Source organism: Lichenostomus cassidix, chromosome 6, assembly GCF_008360975.1.
Source record: "Lichenostomus cassidix isolate B80296 chromosome 6, HeHo_3.0, whole genome shotgun sequence".
Classification (NCBI taxonomy): Eukaryota; Metazoa; Chordata; class Aves; order Passeriformes; family Meliphagidae; genus Lichenostomus; species Lichenostomus cassidix.
In genome coordinates this window covers 13,533,979-13,554,906 of record NC_139487.1, presented here as the reverse complement: position 1 = coordinate 13,554,906, position 20,928 = coordinate 13,533,979, and the positions used below count along the sequence as shown (strand labels likewise).

At 53.3% G+C, this 20,928-nt stretch overlaps 1 protein-coding gene across 5 annotated transcripts in view; it reads left to right on the top strand.

The window, feature by feature from the left end:
* Window positions 1-20,928, top strand: part of HPSE2 (heparanase 2 (inactive)) — a 108,633-nt gene that overhangs the window by 86,733 nt on the left and 972 nt on the right. For 4 of the 5 annotated variants that reach the window (XM_085065098.1, XM_085065096.1, XM_085065097.1 and 1 more), the window contains 5 exons: window positions 5,204-5,297; window positions 7,680-7,786; window positions 8,889-9,003; window positions 19,648-19,793; window positions 20,758-20,904. In XM_085065098.1, the coding sequence (XP_084921224.1) occupies window positions 5,204-5,297; window positions 7,680-7,786; window positions 8,889-9,003; window positions 19,648-19,793; window positions 20,758-20,904 (609 nt within the window). Of the gene's footprint in view, window positions 1-5,203; window positions 5,298-7,679; window positions 7,787-8,304; window positions 8,789-8,888; window positions 9,004-19,647; window positions 19,794-20,757; window positions 20,905-20,928 lie in introns of those variants that run through there. The other variant, XM_085065099.1, reaches the window with a different exon arrangement.

Here is a 20,928-nt window from a genome sequence, read left to right as displayed (position 1 = left end):
GTACAACTGGTTTTCCATTTGAAGTCTTGAACACAACTCCAAGTTTGTCATGTTTAATGGACAAATCCTTATGCAATGCTGCCTCTGAAACACAAATGCCCATTATTTATGGGGTAAGTAAATGTTTGCATCTTCAAAACCAGTGGACATTTGTCCCTGTGTCTTCTTAGAGGATGCCACTTTTCCTTCCAAGATAAAAAGTCACTTGTCCCATGTGGCAAATCAGAGGTGCCAGATGCACAGGCATGTGAGATGTTGCTTAAAATGTTTTTGCCTGGCTTGGTTTGGGCAACATCTCTTCTGGCCTAGTCATGTTGAATATGCAGGAGGAGATGCTCACGAGCAGAAGCATAGGGCAGATTTCCCAGAGGTGCCAGGAGAGAGTTGCCCAGCATGTGCACATCCACCAGTGTGTAGAGCAAGGGTGTATATCTGGTGTGAGTCCTCAGAGTGCAGTGTCTTCAGAGGCTGTGCCTGGACGAAGGGGCTGCATGAAGGAATCCCTGGCCCATCTGCACTTGTAAATAAACCTGGGCAGGGCACAGCTTTGCCCTCTGGCTTGCAATCTCTTCACTGTCTGATAAAGGGAACAGTCCCTGGCAGCACCACAGCCCTGACCACCAACACATTGCCGGGGCAAGGCTGGGGACATGGCACAGGCCAGGGATGGCTCCCAATGGTGGGACAGACAAACACATCTTGTCCGGGGGCAGAGAAAGGCGTAGGTGCAAGTTGTGCCTTTGGGGCCAGAGAACAGCCCCCAGGCACTCTTCATCAATGCATTTATTAGTTGACTGGAGGTGGGCAGCTCATCTCATCCATGCCTGCAGGTCTTTGGAGGCCACAGGTCGCATCCTGCCTCTTCTCTCCATGAGAAGCAGAGGGGCAATCCCGTGTCCTGTGCTGCAGACACCCTCTTCTCAGGAAGATGCTCACGGATCAGGGGCACCTGTCAGCAGAGGTGTCTCAGTTTCACAGCTGCAGTGGCAGCGGGGTGTCATGCTGACTGTGGGGATCTGCTCTGCTCGTTGTCCCTGCCAGACGCGTGCCCTAATTCCAAGCAGGCTCTCCCTGTAGCAGCAGGCAACAAAGTAGATCCGGAAATTCCTGAGCTTTGGGAAGTGGGCTTTAATGTAATTAACTGCAACAGAAGAAGAGGTCAGATAATAGGGGCAAAGGTTTCTCTTTAAAATTAAGGAGGAGGTAAATGAAACCAGCTGCCCAGGAGTCAGTGCACTGCCTTCATTAAACACGGGACAGTGCTTATGGTCCCATGCAGCAAATCATAGATCTTTCCAGAAAAGCATTTTAAATGCAACACAAGACCTGGAGGTGAGAGGACAGAGACAGGTAGCCAGCCTCAGAATCACCCAAGTGCTCTGGTACCCGGCACTGTCCCTCTCTGGGAGGCACTGGGGAGATGTGTGCAGCCTGGCCTCAAGAGCAAGGGCATTCCTGACTGGCAGCTGTGCTCAGCCCTGCCTCAGTAGTGTTCCCAGCTCATCCTTATCTGTGTTACAGTTCCATCCAAGGATGGAGGCTGGGAATTGGGGTGGTACATTTCCTAGCACTGGCATAAATTCTTGCCCAGCCCTTGGCTGAGTTCTTCCCCCACACTGTGCTCTGGCTTGGCCACCTCCAGAGCAGTGCAGTCACACTTCGCTTTGCAAAGCGCGCTGATACCATCCTGGGTTTCTATGGCATAGTCAAATGATTTTTTTAGAAATGGGGTAATGTAAGCAGAGGGGGAAGAATTACTCTCAGCTTTCTATAATAGGCATACAAAGTATAATAGGGCACCCAAAAGTAGATGTATATGGCCTTTCCTTCAAGATGTATATCTCCTCTGGGATTTAGTTGCTAGATCCCTCTTTTTGTGGCTGGCTCTTCTCATGTTCCTGCAGACTGTCTGTTTATAGAGATAGTGGCATCAGACTGGGGGACGAAACAGCCCAGCTCTGTATATAATTGCCCATATCTATTCTCTCCTGTACTATGAGAAACAGCATGGTCAGTGCTCATGGTGGGCATGCTGATGTCTCCCAGGCTTCAGGGCCAATTCTGTTACTGCACCATACCCAGAGCCCCCTGAAAGATATGCCAGCCTGTGTTGGAGACAAATAGCTTGTCCAAGCGCTACATGTCCTCTGCCTCTTCAGAGTCGTGGCTGACAGAAACCCCTGCCCATGCTAGGGAGGGTCTGTGCATTCATCTCCTTGCCAGAGTAGGAGAGGAGGATGTGAGCTCCATGGACCCCGGGGCTGTCTCAGGTCAGCTGCCTGGGGAGGTATTTGTCACTGCTGGAGATCTCTGCAGCTGCTGCTGGCTTTTTTGGAGGTTGAAGAGTTGTGACTGTTTTCGGGTTGGTTTTTTTTTTGGTTTTTTTTTAAAGTCAAGTGCACTGAGTCATTGTAAATATCAGCAAAGCTGCAGCCTTTACTCCAAGGAATAATCCACGCCTGACGAGTTCTTCTCCTGCTTTAAAAGCCTGACAGTTATTTGCATTTTGTGGATTTCTATACTGCCTTTACTGACAGTTAAAGATTCCAAAAAGAAGTGCTTTTATCTCAGTGAGATGAAGCCTACAGCTGGAAATCCATTCCTGAGTAGCCAGGTATCAGCGCAGACCTCAGTTCCTCTCTTCCTCACAAGCCTTGTGCAATTGGTGCCATTTTCCCTTTTTCCTAGTCTGAAGAGGATGAAAGTACCTGTTGGCAACTGAGAACTTCCCAGGCAGATCTGCAAGAGATCCTTGCCCATTTTACTGAAGCTTGTAATTGTCTTCATGCTCTGCTTACACACCCAAAGCTGAGATATTCCCCTTCTTCAAACTCCCAGGAAATACACTACCAAGATTTCTTGATAGTGAAGCTGGAATACTGATACTTTATTTCTGCCCTTCATGCCTCTACCACTCTCTGTTTCTCTGTGTTGTTAATGAAGGTGTCAGAAAAATGTGACCATGGCACATACCCCTGGGTATTTCTCTTCCCTGTAGGGTCTGGGCTGTGCTGAGCACAACAGCACCTTCCCAGGCTGCCTCCATGAGATCTCTGGGAGGGCAGAGCCTCCTCTGGGTCTGCTCCTGGTCCTCTCCCCTTGGCAGTGGAGCTGCATGTCAGAGCACACCTTGTGCTTGAAGGAGATGACGAGGAGGTGCAAGCTTGTCTTTGCTCCCTCAGGGGTTTATCCTGGGCTCTGGGGCCATATCAGCTTGTGTGAACAAGCTAAACCCTGCAGAAAGCATGAAGCATTGGAGGGGTCATACACAGACCTGGGTATCTCTAACTCCATCTTTTCCCTGCGAATGCAACCTTTTTTTCATGGCCCTTCAGCCAGTTTTCAGCCCAGGTGATGGGGCTTTAAGTCCACAGCAGTCTGAAAAAGTCGTTTCTGTTCAGTTTTTAAGTGTGGTGCTAAAATCCAAACATCTGCCATCCCCAGAGTCCATTGCTTTGTAATTTTGTCTTAAAAAGTAATCTGTGTAAACCCCATCACTGCCTGCTGCTCACAGGTCTGCTCTCCTCCCAGCAGCCAGTGGTTCGATAGTGTGTAAGTGATTGGAATGATTTTGAACACTTCACAAATTCTCCCTGGAGATTATCTCTGCCCTTGGCAGCTTTCAGTTGCCACAGATATACAGAAATGCTTCTTGCCTCCTTGCCCAGGTCACACAATGCTGGGGCGTGCCTGGCATGTTCCCATGCTTTGCTGGGGACACAGCTGGGACCACACGCCTGGGGGAGGGTTGACAGAGGAGGTTCTTCTCGTTTAATGCATTTGCAAGTTGAGCCTGTAATAGAATTCTGCTCTGGGACAGCTAGTGACTTGAAGCAGTGAGACAAAAATCCTCTCCAAGCACTCGTGCATGTTACACAAGTGCCAGGTGCTCTGGCTGAGGCTGAGTTAGCCCACAGCATCCTTTGGGGATGCTCCTCCATTCCAGCACCCAGGTGAAGCAGCCACTACAACTGCCACAGCTGCTCACTGGGGCAGATGAGATGCATGTTGTGGAGCAAGCAGCCCTGGAAAGGTGAACCCACCGTTCTTCAGAGCCCAGGTCTTTAGCCTGTTATGCATCCCAGCACTCATAGCTGCACCGAGGTCTGCAGAGAGGGAGAAGGGTCTGTGTAACTCTGGTGAAATTCGAGTGAATGTAGATCCAGTGAGGGATGGGAGGCAATGACCAAGCCCCACCAGCCCCAGCCAGAGCTGCTGTAATTCCTGGGAACCTCCACCCCTCAGCATGGCTCTGACACCCTCTGGGGCTTGCTGTGTTGAGTGGCTGATGCACACTGCAGATTTGAGAGGAGAAGGTTCAGAAAGTTTCTGTTGTAAAACCTATTTATTAGATAAAGGGCCAGCCCAGGGGTATACCAGTGCATGCTGCAGCATGCATCCTGGTCCCTGCAAGGCTGGCAGGAGCCTCTGGGAGATGTGCAAGGCCTGCCATTTCTCCTTGCATGCAATAGAGGTGCCAGCCCAAGACTCTTCCTCAGGGGGAGCAGGTTGGGATTACCTCTAGACACAGGGTATGTGCAGTCCAGGACAGAATGCTTCACCTTATGTCCTGGAGCCAGGAGAGACAGCACTGAGGCATTTCAGAGCCTTCCTCTCACACTTAGAGACAGATGATTCACATCATGGTGTGCGGCACTGTAGCTGTACTTTATACAACCAAGCACATGGAGAGCAGGAATCAGCCCCTTGTATGGGAAACACTCCCTGGCATTCATAGGCCAGAAGGTATTTCTGTGAAAGCAGGACTTCCTCTGCTGGGAACAGCCACAACATTTCTTGGAGGGGGGAATTCAGCTGTGTATTTTGCTGGAAGAGCAAGCAAGGAAGGTGCAGGTGATGCGAGACTGCTGCAAAGCCTTTGCAGGTGGCATTTTGCTCCCAGCCTTTGGAATTCTGCCCCCAGAGTTTCACCAGAAAAAAGTTAAAAAATTGCAAAACTTCTCATGGCTCCTGAAGTGCAGGATGCTCAGTGCTCAGGGTGTGTCCACCTTACATCCTGTTTTGGAGACTGAAGCATCTGCCAGACAGGCATGGCCAGAGGGCCAGGATAGGACAGGGTGCAGGCAGGGACTCCCCCAGAGCAAAGCAGGCTTCTTGGCATAGTACAGCAGCAGAACAAGACATGGTTTGGGGGCAGAAATACTCCCAACTGTCTGACCTTGTATTCTTATTTTCCTTCCAGTTACTACATCGATGGTCGAGTGGCCAAAGTGACAGACTTCCTGAAAACACGCCTGTTAGACACGCTCTCAGACCAGATCAGGAAAATCCAGAAGGTGAGTGAGTGCAAAGGGTCTGCAGGGGCGAGGTGGCACCATGCCTGCAGGGCCTGGCTGTGGCACAGCTCATGGCCAGGACTCAGCATCAACATACTCCCAGGGGAGCTGGTGTGGGGTAGGGAGGGAGAGTGGCTGCTGGACCCTGTGCTCCCAGCCAAAATGCAGGCAGCCCTCATTCAGGTGATGGGGGAAACACCAGGCAGCACAAAGCCTGGCCCCAGGGTGGGATGTGCAGCGTGTCATGACGGAAGTGGCCACAGGCTGCAGCACAGCACAGGCTGTGCTGGGACACAGGCTGGATGCACAGGACAGGAGCAGACACCATGCAAAACCCTGCTAAGGCAGCTGACTGGCTTGAGTGTCCCATCTGTCTGTTCCTGAAGGGAGCAGCGTATAATGAGGGTGCTCTCTGAAACTTGCTCCCCAGCACAAGGAGAGGAGCGAGCAGCCAGGTGATATCAAACTATCCTGAGCACAGCTGGTGCCATGTCTGCTCAGGAGGGAGCTCCTACTGCCAGAACTTGCCCTACTCTCTCACAGTGTCTGGAAATGTTGCTTGCAAAGCACTGACAGTTGCATTCCCAGAATGATTCTCACTGGTGGAGAATCGTGACCATTACAAACAACTGTCCTTTATCCCTGATGATCATGTTTTGATTGCGTCATAAAACCCAGCTGTTGCTGGCCTGTGGTGTCTGAGTCCCTGTCTCTACCTGACCAGTGAGCACTCCTTTCCTCACTGGTCCAGAGGACCCAGCTCACATCTCTATCAATGGGATACATGACAGGGGCTTTGCTTTGGCTGATACAGGTGCCAAGGCTGTGACTGACATGCTCAGCTGTCAGTCGTGGAAGAAATAAGGAACACCTAGTGAGCAAGAAAGGCCTTAGGGACTACAGATGTCCATCTGTCTTGTCTAGGTTCTTACCACTTGCCACAATGTCTCACTCTTGTAATTCCTGCAGGGAGAAACCGTAGAATGAGTGAACAACTCAAAGAGGCCCTGGGAAAGGGGTGAGATGGTCGATGCAGCAAAGCTGGAGGAGAGAAGCTGCTTTTTGGGCCCTCTGGCACAAGCTAGGGGTCATCCACGTATATGGATGATACTCCTGTTGCGGGGGAGGCATGGCACGGTGGCCAGTGGGATCTCTGTGGGGCAAGCAACGGACACCAACTGACCCTGCCCCCACTGGGGGTGTTATACCCTGCCAAAAGTGGTGGCATGTGTCCCACCTCTGCTGCAGGTTGGAACCTGCTGGGAATGGAGTGGGACTCCATCCATTCCCAGACTAGAAGCAGCAAGGAGCTGCCCTTGGCGCAGTTTGGGGGGGGAACCCTCCCACCCATGGGGCAAAATTTGGTCTTCACAGGGCAGGGCTGGGGAAGGCTCTCCTGGGAATGCCAGTGTGGCTGAGCAAAAGCACAGCACTGGGTGCTAATAGCCTCCAGCTTGGCTCTGAGTCCGTGCATCCTGCCGGGGCTGATTAGAGCAGCTGGACTTGTCCACTTCCCTGTTTTATTGCTTCCTCTCCGACCGGGGAAGGTGGCGGGCTTAGATAATTACAGGCAGGATGCCAACACCTCTGGGGCTTCAGTCAGGGTTGTCGACTCTCACAGGCTGTGAGTGGGAGGCAGCCCAGAGCTGGCGTATTTAACATCTTTGAGGGATCCCAGTCCATCCAGCACATTCCAGCGTTCCTCACTAATGGGGCAGGATCCATCAGGCTGCGCAGAGTGTTCCTGGGGCCGCTGGGTTTGCAGACATCTGGTCGCGGCAGCTTGTCACCCAGCCTGGAGAAGTGGGATTGCAGGAGAGAGGACAGGGTGTGGTGCCAAAGGTTGCTCAGGTTGGCAAAGCAGCCCCTGATCAGCCATGGGACTGACTATCTCTGACTGGAAGCATCCCACTGCTTTCTCCTTGGGTGCCACCTTTAGTCCATGTGGCTTCAGTATGTGACCCAGTGCTCTCACACTGCAGAGCCATTGGGGCTCAGGTGCTTCCCATGTCTGGAAGCCACCTTGAAAGGGGGTATGGAGAGCTAAGGTGACATGGGAGGGCAGTCTGTGGGATGGCGTGCAGGGGGAAACTACAGGGGAAGAGCAGGGTCTGGGAGTGGGAACATGAGAGTACATTTGGGAGGCACTCCAGAACATGTGTAATGGACATGTGGCAGTGGCAGGAAAGAGTGAAAAATAGTCTTCCACCACCTAGCCAAGATAAAAACACAGAGCAACGGTCAGGTAGGCACTGATTGTCCAGCAGTACCATCACCAAAGGTCTCCACAAGTCTTCCCAGGGCATAGGGCAGGAGATGTATGCCTTGGCTTTAATCACAAGCTCACCAGGGTAATTTTTGTTGCTTTTGTCTCTCACACAGGTAGTGAACACATATACACCAGGGAAGAAGATCTGGCTGGAAGGTGTTGGCACAACCCCAGCTGGAGGCATGAACAACCTCTCTGATTCATATGCTGCTGGGTTCCTGTGAGTGACACTGGCTTGCCAGCACCAGGGCACTGCCACCCCCATGAGCTCTGCAGGCTGAGGTGCTGCAAAGGCTCTGCAGCTGGGAGAGGGCAAGTTCCATGCCCAGAGACACCCTCAGTACTCTCTGGCAGCCAGAGTATTGTTATTTTCATCATTGCATCCCTGTTACCCCTCCTCAGCTCTGCTTTTCTGTAGTTGACCCAGCCTCTGGCACACCCACAGAAGCAGAGTAAGGAGGGAAGCATGGTGGATCCCACACTGGTACCCAGTGTACCAGTAGGGCATGGGCATGGGCAGGAGATGTGATCCTACTGTGCCAGCTCTGGGATCCCAGGGCTGGCAACCCAAGAGGCTTGCCTCACTCAGCAGCTCAGGATTGCCTCGGCCTGCTCCCACTCTGCCTTTTTGATTAGGGCTGCAGCCACTTGTCCTTGCATACATTCACACCCAGAGCACCTGCCCAGAGAAGTACTTGTCAGGGCTCACCTCTGAGAACCATTTTGTCTCCTTTGAAGCTATAACCATTCCTGGCTCCTGGGGCTTGTCCACTGGCACAGCCCTGTAGCCTGGACATCCTGCTCCAAAGCCCTGGTTCAGATCTTCAGAGCTGGCCGTGATCACGGAAGATGGAGGAAGATTATCTAAGCTTCATAGGGAAGCACAGGGACATGCCTGGGCATATCAGTGCTGTGGCAGGCTGTGAGAGTTGAAGATCTTGCCCAGGAAGTGTGAGAAGACAGGCTAGTGCAAAGGTCTGGTCCTCTCTGCTCAGACAGAGGGTGCAGAGTGCTGGCAGGCTGGGGGAGCACCCCAGAGATATTGGGGTGCATGCAGGGGCTCAGGCAAGGGGTTGGGACATGCAAGCTGGGCACAGCTGGGGCAGGAGGAGAGACATGCAGGCTTGATGGGGCAGGGACAGTGGGAGACAATAAATGCCCAGCTCACAAAATCATCTGAAGGCTTCAGCTCAGGTGCTGGAGCAGAGATGAGGTCGGATGTGTGAGAGCAGCTGTGCCACTGGGGCCAGGCAGTTCCCCCCTGGGATTCCCCCTCATGGTACCCCACCATGGTGCCCTGGCTCTGTTCCCTCTCTTCCCAGGTGGCTGAACACGCTGGGCTTGCTGGCGAGCCAGGGCATCGATGTGGTGGTGAGGCATTCCTTCCTTGACCATGGCCACAACCACCTGGTGGACCAGAACTTCAACCCCTTGCCGGTAGGTCTGCCCGGCGGTGTCATGATGGCACTGGCTTCTCATTGCACATTTGGGGGGATTCTCTCCTTGTTGCCTTTCGGAACTCTGCTGGAAAAGGAATTTTCCAGATCTGTTCCTTACAGTGTTAATAGGAGATGTTAGTTCGTGTCAAGTGCAACACTTTGGAGGCAGATGGGAGAGCAATACCTCTGTAGCTGAAGTTTCATTGAATGCCCAGGGCTGGTAGCACAGGAGGGAGGCTGGTAGTATGGACAGGTACCAGGGCAGGCTGGCGAGTTTTGGGGATGTATCTGGCAGGATTACCATGCATGGCATGGAGCAAGCAGCAGGATCGCTAGTGTTAAGCTGGCCCAGGGGAAGCCATGCTGGAGCTTCAGCACCTGATTTCAGATCTCTAGAAATCAAGGTGAAAGCTTCACAGCGAGCAGTGGGCCTCAGCAGTGCCCCACAACATCCCTCGCTCTTCACAAACACCTGTGCAGAGGAGAACTCCCAGAACACATGGTGCTGGTAAGAAAACCATATGAAAAACCCCGTTAAAAGGAGCAGGTTTCCTTTTCCTCTGGGGTCTGGTAAATACACTGCCTTGTAAGCAGAGAGCCTGGCAGAGCAGCTGGGTGCTCTGCATCTCCCCTGGAAGGGATTTATTGGTCCATGACCCAGCAGACAGTGTCAGCAGGCTGGGGATGCCTGTTGGAGATGTGCACAACTCTGACACTGCAAGCCTGCCCTTGATGCTGGGCTGGGATCTCAGGGGTGGCTGCAGGGGAGCAGAGTCTGAGGGAGCTGCATCTCAGTCAGCTCTACCTAGTCAGCCGATGAAAACAGCATCCCTGCAACAGCATCCGAGCATCAAGCTGGTTCCTGAGAGCAAGCCAGTGAGCAGGAGAGCATGGTCCACTGCCTGTGCTGCTCTGGGTATCTCCTGGAGCACCTTGGTCTGCTCCCACATGCAGCTTTCCAGCAAGCATACCTGCCAGCTCTGTGGGCCCGGGCTGGGGGGAGCCTGGGGGGCTTTGGGCTTAGTTTGAGATGAGCCTGAGCCTGCAGCTAGCACTTGATGGATTTCTCCTGAAGAGCCAATTTCCCTGGCCAACCCATATCACCCCCTTTCCCAGGGCTTCAGGGTCACCCCGATTGCTTCTGGCTGTACGGGTGCAGGCCAGTTCCTGCCTTGTGGGCGCATGAGGGTAGCAAGTGGCTGTGGCCAGCTCTCCTGGCACAGAGGGTCAGAGGGTGGCCCATGGCCAGCTCTCCCAGCACAGTGGGCAGCGGCCCCAGAGCGGCTGCAGAAGGAGTGCAGTTCAGAACGGGATTAAAGCCAGGGAAGGAGTTAGAGGAATAAACCTCAGGCTGTTAAACACAATGGAAGTCTTTAACTTGGATTTTGCTGTTGTTTTAAAGACAAGTCTTCCAATAAGTTAGATGCCAATGGCTGTCATGATTACTTCCTCACTCTCCCATGTGCTTCAGCACTGATCCCACATCCCACCACTGTGTCCCTGCACAAACTCTGGCAAGTGCTTCCACAACCCCTTTCCTGCCACTCCTGTGCTATAAAAGAGCCATGGGCAGGTGCAAACTGACAGAGGGCTTAAAAGCTGCAAACACTACAAAGCCCAGCAAGACTGGGCTGTGACCTGCTCTGAGGGATAGCCGCTGCTCTTTTCCCGTGGGAGCTATCAGGAAGATGAAAGCTGCTGGCTGTACCTGTGCAGGGCCGCGGCGCTGTGAAATACAATCTGCTCATTAGCTGCCATGACAAAGAGGTTTCCACACGCCGGTTGGGCGTGAGGCAGCTCTCAGCTGCCTGCTGAGAGAAGGGCTGCACCGCCACAGCATCAATCACAGCTCCAGCTGGCAGCTCCTCAGGGAGCTGGGAGCCAGGCCTGGGCTCCCCATAGCAGTCTTTGCACTTCCTTCTCCTGCCCTGACACTGCTGATGCCTGCTTGTCCAATAACAAGATGGTCTCAGGTGGCAGCAGTGTGGCCAAGGGGCACTGAAGCTTCATAGTGAAATTAGGAAGATGTTCACATCTCTGCTGGGCTTCCTACACAGTAAGCAGTATCTTGTGGTTTTGGGGACATCTTGCAAGGGACATGGTTGTTGTGTGCCACTCCAGGTCCTTCACCCATGGGAGGGCAGCTTGAGCGCCCATCCTGGTTGCCAGAATTGCCTGTCCACTTTCCCTCTGAGCGCAAGTGTTTTACTGCCTTGTTATTTTTGAGATAACATTTTCATGTATGGCTGGAGTGCTTTTTCTTCCTGAGTGATTGGGGCAGTCAGCTGTATAATAGTCAAAGAGGCCCTTCAAATAAAGCCTTTTGCAGGTACATCAGTCTGCCTGCCTGCACTTGAACCTATACATGTGTGGGAGTAAGGAGTGGAGGGAAGGAGGGCAGGAGCAGCACCAGTATATGCTCTTCACAGGGCACTGCCTTTGAAATGCTGATCTGGCATTTAGTACCTCTAGGATCATTTCAGGCATGCAACGTACATACTCTATCTCTCTTTCCTTAATATCTCTCTGAAACAGTCCAGAGGGAAGCAATACATTTATTTCACCCCAGGCAGGCGTGAGATTTCTCTTCAGATTGTTATAGAATGTTAAAGACCTTTCTCAGTGCTCTTCACGTGGTACTCACCTCTTTTTTTATCCATCCTTGGTATCGATTTCTGCTCCTGTAATGTACAGTGCTGTAAGGTTATACCTATGCAGAGAAAAATCTTGGGCATATTTCTAGGCAGGACTTGAAGAACACAAACCCCATGGAAAAGCCAAAGCTGAAAACCAGACTTCCATTTCCTGTGGCTCCTCATGGACCTTCCCCTAAAGAGTATGGGCAGTGAGATACTGGGCTTGGTAGACACTAAGTTTTTTTCTGCATATAAGTTTCATATGCAGGATGAGAAAGTCCTGGAGGGATCAAGGGTGAATCGACAGCAGGGGCTGCCTGCTCAGCTGTGGTGGTAGAAGACAATATGATATTGCCTGTGAATTGATGGTGTCCTTGAGAACGCATCACAGCAGTGCGAAGGTCTGTGCCCAATGGTGCTGTGATCAGATGCTTGGATGCTGCGGGTGATTTTTCACCTCCTTGGCTTTGCCCAAACGCACTGAGGAGAACTCAATGAGAAAGAATATTACTGTCTGTCCTGGAGGAGAGAGCATCCTGCGCTCTGTCTGACCTGTCCCGAGCACCTCCCCATTAGGGAATGGGTTGGGCCCCCGTACTTTCCGGGTCCAAGGAGGCAAGGGGCCCTCCGTTGAGGTGCCAGGAGCCGGAGCGGGTCCCCCGGCCATGCTCCCGCCTGCTGCACGTACACGCTCCCCGGTGCGCTCATTAGCTGAGCTGCCTTGGCAGGAGGGGCTGCTAATTGCAGCTGAAGGTCCCAGCCCTCTCCCCAGCCGGTACCTCTCCCGCCCCTGCGCGGCACCCGAGGAGATCCTCCCCAGGCCAGGGCTGCGGGGGCTTGGTCCTTACCAGCTGTGCCCGTCCCCACCCTGGGGGGCGAGGGGAATTCAGCCCTGCTGCTGCACCCGCCCGTCTGCACATCCAGCACCGCGTCACAGCGCTGCCGGCCGAGCTGCCAGAGAAGGACAGTGGCTGCTGTTCCCCCCGCGGGGACCCTCGGCTGCAGGTCACTGTCCAGGCGAGGGTGGTCAGGTCGGACTGCAGCGTGCCATGCGCCATGCACCATGCACCATGCAGGTCCCGAGTGTGGGAGTGACAAAGGGTGGGGAGAGGGAGCAGGTTCAATGGAGCTTGCACACACATGGAAGCTGTTCCTGATGACTATAAATCTGCTGCACGGGCGTCTGGCAGCCCCATCTGCCCTGCACGCTAGAGCGCTGGCTGTGGTGGTTGTGATGCCTGCAGACAGGGAAGGAGTGGAAGAGGTAAGGACTGGCAGGAGCTCTTGTTATGGGACGCTTGCTCTGGCGACTGCAGGGAGGGATGAAATCCTGAGCAGTTCAAGTGTGCATGGGAGAAAGGCTCTCCCATGAGATGTCAAGCAGAAGTATCATCTGCTGAAAGGCAGAGTGGAAGTGGTGCCCTGTGGAAGTCTCCCAGCCAGCCTGGGAACAACTGCCTGGAGCAGGTTTGAGCAGGGCATCCCCTCCTTTGCCTTGTCCTTTCTATCATGTCTCAAGGACTGAGGTATTATTTGCTTTCTGCACCCTCTCTCCTTCCAGGAGTTCCAGGCTAGCTCTGAGGATCATTGTATCTGTGAACAAGGAGACATTTAAAGCACCTAAACTCTGCTCATTGTCATAGTGGGTTAAGGGGCCTTTCCCTCTCAGTGCACTAGAATAAAGGTCTCTGAAGTACATGTCCATGGACTCTCAAATGCATCAAAGCCATGCTGTGGCTAGCAGTTCTAGCACCCACCTGCTGGAGCTGCAAGAGCTGGAGCTGGACTGCTACTCCTGCACTGAAGGCTGGGGCAGAGACAAACTATATCTGGGACCAGCAGCAGCAACTTGGTCTTGGAAGGATGGACACAGCCATTGCTCAGATCTCCCAGAGGCACCATGCTAGTGTTAAACCTGCCCACCTTGGTCACAGAGCCAACCCCAGGCTGTGAATGAAGTGGGACAGAAAGTCCATTCCCAGAGTGGTTTGGTGTTCTGGAAGAACAGGAAACAGAAAAGCTGCATTTGGTTTCCAAGCCCTCTGATCTGGCAGCTCTACTCTCTTCCTGTAGCCTCCATCGCCTGGACCCTGTTAGGGAGAGGTGATGACAAAAGAGAGATTTGGCTGTTCCTCCATCTGCTCAGATCCCAGGAAGGTGGAGGCCACTGGCTGGGGCCAGGCTGTGAAGGGCAGTAGGCAGGGGTCACGTCTCATTTGCCATGTTCCCATTTCCTGGGCAGGCTGTCCCCTCAGTGCCACTGATGCCTGGCAGCAATTCCTGTGGCTGCTGCTTCCACAGAAGGAATTTTGCCGTAGACCACTTGCCTGAAGACAAAGCTGCAGGAAGATGTAAAGGCATAAGGCAACACAGGAAAGAGTGGTGTGAGATGAAGTATTTGCAGCCGTTAGAACAGGAAGGAAGAAGATCAGCATGGTGAAAGCAACAGATGCCCAGGCAGAGTTGTTAGCAGCTTCAGGGGACTGGTGGTTGGGCACCTACAGGGACTTGGCCTCAGCAGGAAAGGAACTGGTCAGCATCAGCCATTCCTTTCATAGGTGGAGGTGTCTGGATCAAAGGAAAGGTCTGTCCTGCCCAAGAGGGGCAGAGTAGAGGGAAGAGGCAAGGGGCCACTTCGCTGCAGCATCTGTGTGCTGCCTGCTCCTCCTCTGCTGGTGCCACCCTCTGGCAGCCCAGTACCATCTGAAGCCCCTTGGTTTGGGGCTAGAAGGAGACTTGTTCCCCATTCATAGACCCTCTCTGGAGCATCCCCTGTGGTGCTCACTCACAAACTCCCCCAGGACAGCAGCAAATGTTGTAGGAGACTGTTCAGTTCTCCAGAACCTCCATACAAGGAAGGGGCACACAGGAAACAGGAAACAGTTCATGTCCCTGGGGATGGGGGCATGAGAGCTCGTGAGGGCAGCATTAGTGTCTGAAGCTGATGATTTTGACTTCAGAAAATGTTGTTCCCTTTGGGATGAGGCTTTGCCTGCTCTGCTTGCACACAGGACCTTGTCACAGGACCTGGCACAGGGTTTGGGTGAGAAAACCTTGAACTCACACTTAAGAAGGACGTAAAACTCAAGGATAATGTTAAAAGCAGCCTTGCTGAAGGAACAAGCAGCTATGGCTTGAACAGGATGTAAGGACCTCCATGGGGAGAAAGCTTTGGATGCTGAGAATCTCTTTAATCTAGTGGAAAAAGAAAGAAAAAGAACCACTGGTTGGAAGCTGAAGCCAGACAAATTCAAGACAAAAATAAGGAGTGGGATTGTTAACAGTGCAGATATGTAACTGCTGGAACAGGCTCCCTGGGAAGTGACAGCGTCTCAGTCCCTCCAAGTCTTCACAACCACAATCACTACTTTTCTTTAAGATGCTTTTGCCAAAAACAAGCCATCAGGCTCAACAAAGGGATAAAAGAGCAAAGCTCTCTGTCGTGTGATGTTCAGACCAGCCAGCCCTTGTCTCCATACAGGTTGCTTGGACTGTGGAAAAATGCAGATGAAGGTGCAGGAATAGAACTCTCTGTAAAAGGCTGTTGAAACTCGAATGTTCATGGGGCACAGAGGAAGAGCTTGGGCAGTTTCAGAAGAGGGAAGAAGCAATAGGAAGCAGAATAGGGTGAGCAGCAGCCAGCGGATGCTGCTGGTGACTTGGGAACATGGAGCCATGCCCCAACAGCTCCAGCCAGAGGAGGCTGTGCACCACAAGTTCACAACCTACTCATTTGAAGTTCAGCTGCCTTTGCTGATTACAGCCCCCAGGAGACTGAAGGGGTATGGCTCTTTACTCTGGTTTTCTGGTTATGGAAACATCCTCTCGTACGTAGAGAGTGCGGAGCTGAACAAACTCAGGTGAGCAGCAGAGCTGCTTTGCTGACTCTAGGAGAGAACATGAAAGCTCTTGCACTCCTCTTGATGGCTCTGCAGACAAGAGGGTCTGGTTAATAGTTCTGCCTTGGGGTCTGCCTAATCAACCTTGTTTCCAAAAGCGGAAGTCTCTAAAACTCTCGCAATGAAGTGAAATGTGCAAAGAGATCAAGGGGGACCCTCTGGGCTTTCCCTCTCTTATGGAAAGCTTGTATATCTTCACTGGCCCCAGGGGCTCAGAAGATGAGGCTCCCTGAGCTTTGCACATCAGCTGACTCAACACCAGCACCCCTCCTGCCCACGAATCAGGGATCCCAGACAGGAGACCTCCTGAGGCACAGGAGGGCTCTGCCTTCGTGTGCTCGTCATCTGCACTGCTGCTTGATGGATCTGTAAAGTAATTAAAGCAAAAAGATCCCTCGATTCCCCTGGGAGTAATAGCAAACCAGATTCCTCTCTGCTATCCCTCCTCTACTGCTACAGCTGTATTGGTGGCTCAGCCCTCACAACAGGAGCCCTCTGTGACTCCAAAAGACAAATCCATTCTGCAGTTGCAATGGTTGGAGCCACCCGTCTCCTTGAACATTGCTGGGGCTGCCCCCAGTGGGATGTCCAGCACCACACTGCACATCTTTGCAAGGGGTATGTGGGCACTGCCAGCCTGGGGAACTTGTTTGTGCAGGGTGTGTCACATGGGAGAGAGTGCCAGCTGCTGTCAGGGGCTCAGGAAGAGGTCATTGATCAGTGGAAAAGCCATCCTGGTTGCAGCCAAGCTGGGTTTCAAGAGCAGCAATTTCCCAAGCTGGTCATCATTTGAACAGGAGCTGGTAGCTGCAGATGCACAGCAAACCTGATGCAATTTGGACTGGGGTTCACTCATGGCAGTGCTTGAAGGAGCAGCCCTGGAGCACCAGCCCAGCTGGGGGAAGTGTCTGTCCTCAGCAGGTTTGTTTCAGTCATGCTAGGTGTGTGTGTAATTCATCATCCAAGTGCTTGGTGTCACCAGGTCCCGGTAATTTATTGCAAATAACATGATTTTGGCTCCTCATACAAGTGGATTTGCGATGACGCGAAAAGCTGCAGCTGTCTTCAGTGCTTCCCTGCAGTGAGCTGAAGAGCTCAAGTGCCTTGAGGCCAGTGCTGACAACTCCTTTTTCAGCCCCCGGGTCATTTTTCTGGCCCTCCTTTGAACTCTCTTTGGTATTTTCACATCCTTCTTGAAACTGAGACGTTGGAGCTAACTTTGCCAGCAAGGTGAGGTAAAATCACCGCTCTCCCCTCACCTCCTGCAGATGTTGGAGGCACATGGTGGTTCCCACATTGCCCTGGAGGCATTGCCTGTGATGAAATACTGCACACTCAGCCATGATCACCTCACCTTAAACCACTGCTGACTGCCTTACCCATCTCATGGCACCTGCATGGTTTTTCTCAGAAAAGCTGTGTACCCTTAGCTGGGCCAGGGTACCCAACACTTTCCAGAGAGACAAGTATCTTGTCCTTGTGCCCATCTTGGGAGATGCTGAATGGCACTCAAGCTCTGCCCATGAGCCACCATGGCAAGAGCCTGGGATTCAACTCCTCAAGCTCCACAGGGTTTGTCAGAGCACCCTTGGGAAGAGCATATGCTGAGATGTGAGATTTGGCAGCAGCTGGGGCAGGTCATTGGGCTGGGCAGCTCCCTACACCCCCACATTACAAACCTTGCTGCTGCTGAGCCTCAAGAGTGGAGGAACTCTGATGTCAAAGCAGCAAATCCCTGAGGACCACCCAGCCCAGAGGGGTAGGTGCTCAGCTGGAGGCTGGAGCTGCTGGTGCCAGCTCCCCATGGCAACAAGACCATCAAAAGTCCCCTGCAGAACAGCTCTTGAGATCCATATGGAAATTCTGAGGGCAGATGCTGAGAGTCTGGGCTCTATTGCTCCCATAACTTGTGGGTGAAAGCAGCATCCCATCAGTGGAAATACAGAGAGGAAGTGAGAAACTCCAAGGGGGCTTCTAGAAAAGACCTAAAAGAGCCTGAGCTGACAGCTCAGGACACCAAACTTAGTTTTAACTCACGACCATGGAGCTAAACACTGAAGTCTGAGCTTACATTTGTCCTCACTGTAAACTCAGGTAGTTACTTGTCTAATGACTCCGCTAATCAGGGTGGCTCACCAGAGAGACAGCAGGATGATGGGTACTGTTTCTCCTGCCTGCCGTGTGCCTGAGCAGCACAGGCTGGTCATGAGCCTGAGCAGCACAGGCTGGCAGTGCTTCCCACAGAAGCTTGGTGCAGGCAAGGACATCCCCAGGCTGTGGAGCAGCTTCACCAGCCAGCAGGGTCATGGACAGGGGCATTGCCTCATTGACAGCACACATAAGCAGCATTGAGCAATTGCAGCTTGTCCTCCCTGGGAGCTTTGGCCTTGTGGCTTAGCCTTCCCAGGCTACATGAGCCTGTCCCTTCACACTCACATCTCCTTTGGGGCCAAGAATTTGAAGAGAAAGCAGTTACCAGGCTGGTGTGGCACAAAGCCCTGTGGTTTTGGCTGGAAGTAGCAAGAAGAGAACAGAAGGTGGCTTTTCCTCCAGCATTGTGCCAAAAGCTTGCCCAGAAAGTGGGAAGTGTGTCTGGATCTCCCTTTGCCAGGCTAGCTAAGTGCTGGTGGAACAGATCAGCTTCTGCTGAGCTGGAGAGAGCATAGGGCTGGCACTCTAATCTGGCTGGTGGGTTTTCGCTTTGTGCTGGTCACACAGTGGTGCCCCACTGCTCGGTTTATATGCTGACCTCTTTACCCAAAATGCATGTTAATCAAGGGCTGTGTGAGGGCTCCCCACACACAGGATGGATAACTGAGTCTGTATGAGGGATTTGCACTCTTACCTGCCCATTCTGCCCCACATGCCCTTCTGGGATGGAAGACCCTTTCCTGGCACTATCCTGACCATGCAGGACTTTCCTTGCCCTTCCAAGGCACTGTGCAGAGCCACAGGGTGCTGGTTCAATACTCCTTTTCTTCTCACTGTGCAGGTCAGACATGACAAGCGGAGCAGTCCCTGGTGCTAGTGTGCCCATCGCTGCTGGATGTTTTTGACATTTCCAGCAGGGAGAGGGGATTATCCCAACTGCCCTGGATCACATGGCCCCTCTAGGACATCCAGTCTGGGCTGTTCAGAGGGGGTTTATCCAGAGTGCTCATGGGGGTGAAGGTGCCTCAGCACCTACGGGCAGCACTCAGAGAAGCAGGGCGAGAGGCTCCCTCTCCACAGCATCACCTCATGTGGCTGGAGCAGCAGCGAGGCCAGAGCTCCATCCTGCAGAACAGCAGGCGAGTGCCTGAGCTGGCCCTTTCCCTTCCCACAACCCTGCTTCATTTACCACACACCTCCCAGCTTCTGCAGCGGATGAGTGGGGGGCCCTGCCGGCAGCGGCCTCCGTCACCACACGGCCTCACCTCCCTCCCCAGGGCTTGGGGCCCATCCTGTGTGCCGAGCGAGGCCATGCCCTGTGGGAAAAACTAGTGTGTGGTGATGTAATTAAGGCTGCATCATTTATGCATGTGTGTAAGGTTGAGCATTTCCTCTTTCTTGAGTGCTTGGCTTCCCCATGCTCCACAGGTGGCTTTAAAATGGGAGAGATACCTCTGGGAAGCTGAGCACCCTTGGCAGTCTCAAAAGCCAGTGTGCCATGAACAGAGACAAAGAGCAGGGGAGAGCTCTGGTGTGCTCCAGCTCTGTGTAGAGAGCAGTTGAAGAGCCTGCTCCAGAGACATCACCAAGCTGTGTGCATCATCTGGAGCTGGTCTGCAGGTCCACAGCATGACTACATGTGTGCCCATGCGAATGTGTGAGGGTACTCTCGCTGTTCCTCATGATTTGCAACCCAGCCAAAAGCTGAGCTCCTTTAAAGGATACCCATGTTTCTCAGCGTGGGCAATGTATTTCTTCCCTTAATTTCTTTCCTGGAGATTCATCCATGCCATTATGGCTTGGGCTGCACAATAAAAAAAGCTCATCCCAAGGCAGACATCTGGCACACAACATTTTCACCACAACGGCCAAAATTTTGGTAGGCTGCAAACAGGGAAGCCAGCCTCTGTGAGTAGGGGGACCGTTGTGCTGCTGACTGTCCCCTCTGCCCCCCAGGACTACTGGCTGTCCCTGCTCTACAAGCGCCTCATTGGTCCCAAGGTGCTGGCGATCCACGTGGCCGGTCTCCAGAGGAAACCCCGGCCCGGCAGAGTCATTCGCGACAAGCTCCGGATTTACGCCCACTGCACCAGCTACCACAAGTAAGTGGAGCACGGGAGACTGAGGGTTACACGGTGGGATAAATGGTATCCCCAGGAGATGGGGACCAACAAGGACACGCTGGGGCAGGTTGGCTTCCTAGGATACTCACTCGGGTGCTGCTCTGGCCGCTGTCACAGTGAAGCGGGAGGGCAGGAATGGCGACGCCTCCGATGAAAGTCGTGGCAAGCCCGCGCCTGGGAACGGGGCCAGCGGGAGCGGTGCAGTGCCCGCCGGGCAGCCTGGGCAGCAGAGATCAAGGGAGTGGATTTCACACGAGGGGCCCCCGGTCGGTCGGGTTACCCGCCAGGCCGCGCTGCCGGGGAGCCTGGCCTGGTTATTGTTTCGCTGATAAGGTCTTTGAAAGCACCTCAGCGAGCCGGGGGGGCGGCCACCTCCTCCGCGGACACAAGTTGCTATTGTGGAGGAGGAGAGACTGTTTCTTTACACGGTTCAGATGCTTTCAACATGCCTCCAGCTCGGTAGGAAACCTTGTCCAGTAACTGACAGGTGCAAAGTGCTTTATAGCCTTTGTTTGGGGCTGCCTGATTAGGCAGGCACAGAGGATCAGTGTCTGGACCTGTCTGTCAGGTGCCTGGGGTGATGGGGGCAGACGCCACTCACGCACAGAGCTCCCCTCCGTTCTCAGCCTCCTCCTTGCAAAGTTGGGGTGGGCTGCCCTTAGACTGACACTCTGCCCTGGGCCACCCCCACTCTGGACACCGTTGCAGCATCCTCTTGTGCCGTGTCACTGCTGGCTGACGGGGGGGAGGTTGAAAGGTGTCATCACAGAGTCAGGGTTCATGATGGGAAGGTGGCATCTCCCTGTGAAGGGGCAGCAGGATGGTGACGCCTGCATGTCTGCACGAGACCAGTTCTTGCAGAGACCCCCGAGCCCCTTCTGGGAGGTGATGCTCCCTGGGCACACAGCAGTGCAGCCCTCATCTCCCACTCTCCCCTTTGCAGTCACAACTATGTCCGGGGATCCATCACCCTGTACATCATTAACCTGCATCGCTCCCGGAAGAAAATCAAGCTGGCAGGGACGCTGCGGGATAAGATTGTCCACCAGTACCTGCTGCAGCCCTATGGCAAGGATGGGCTTCACTCCAAGTAAGTTTGATGCTGGTGGTTGGG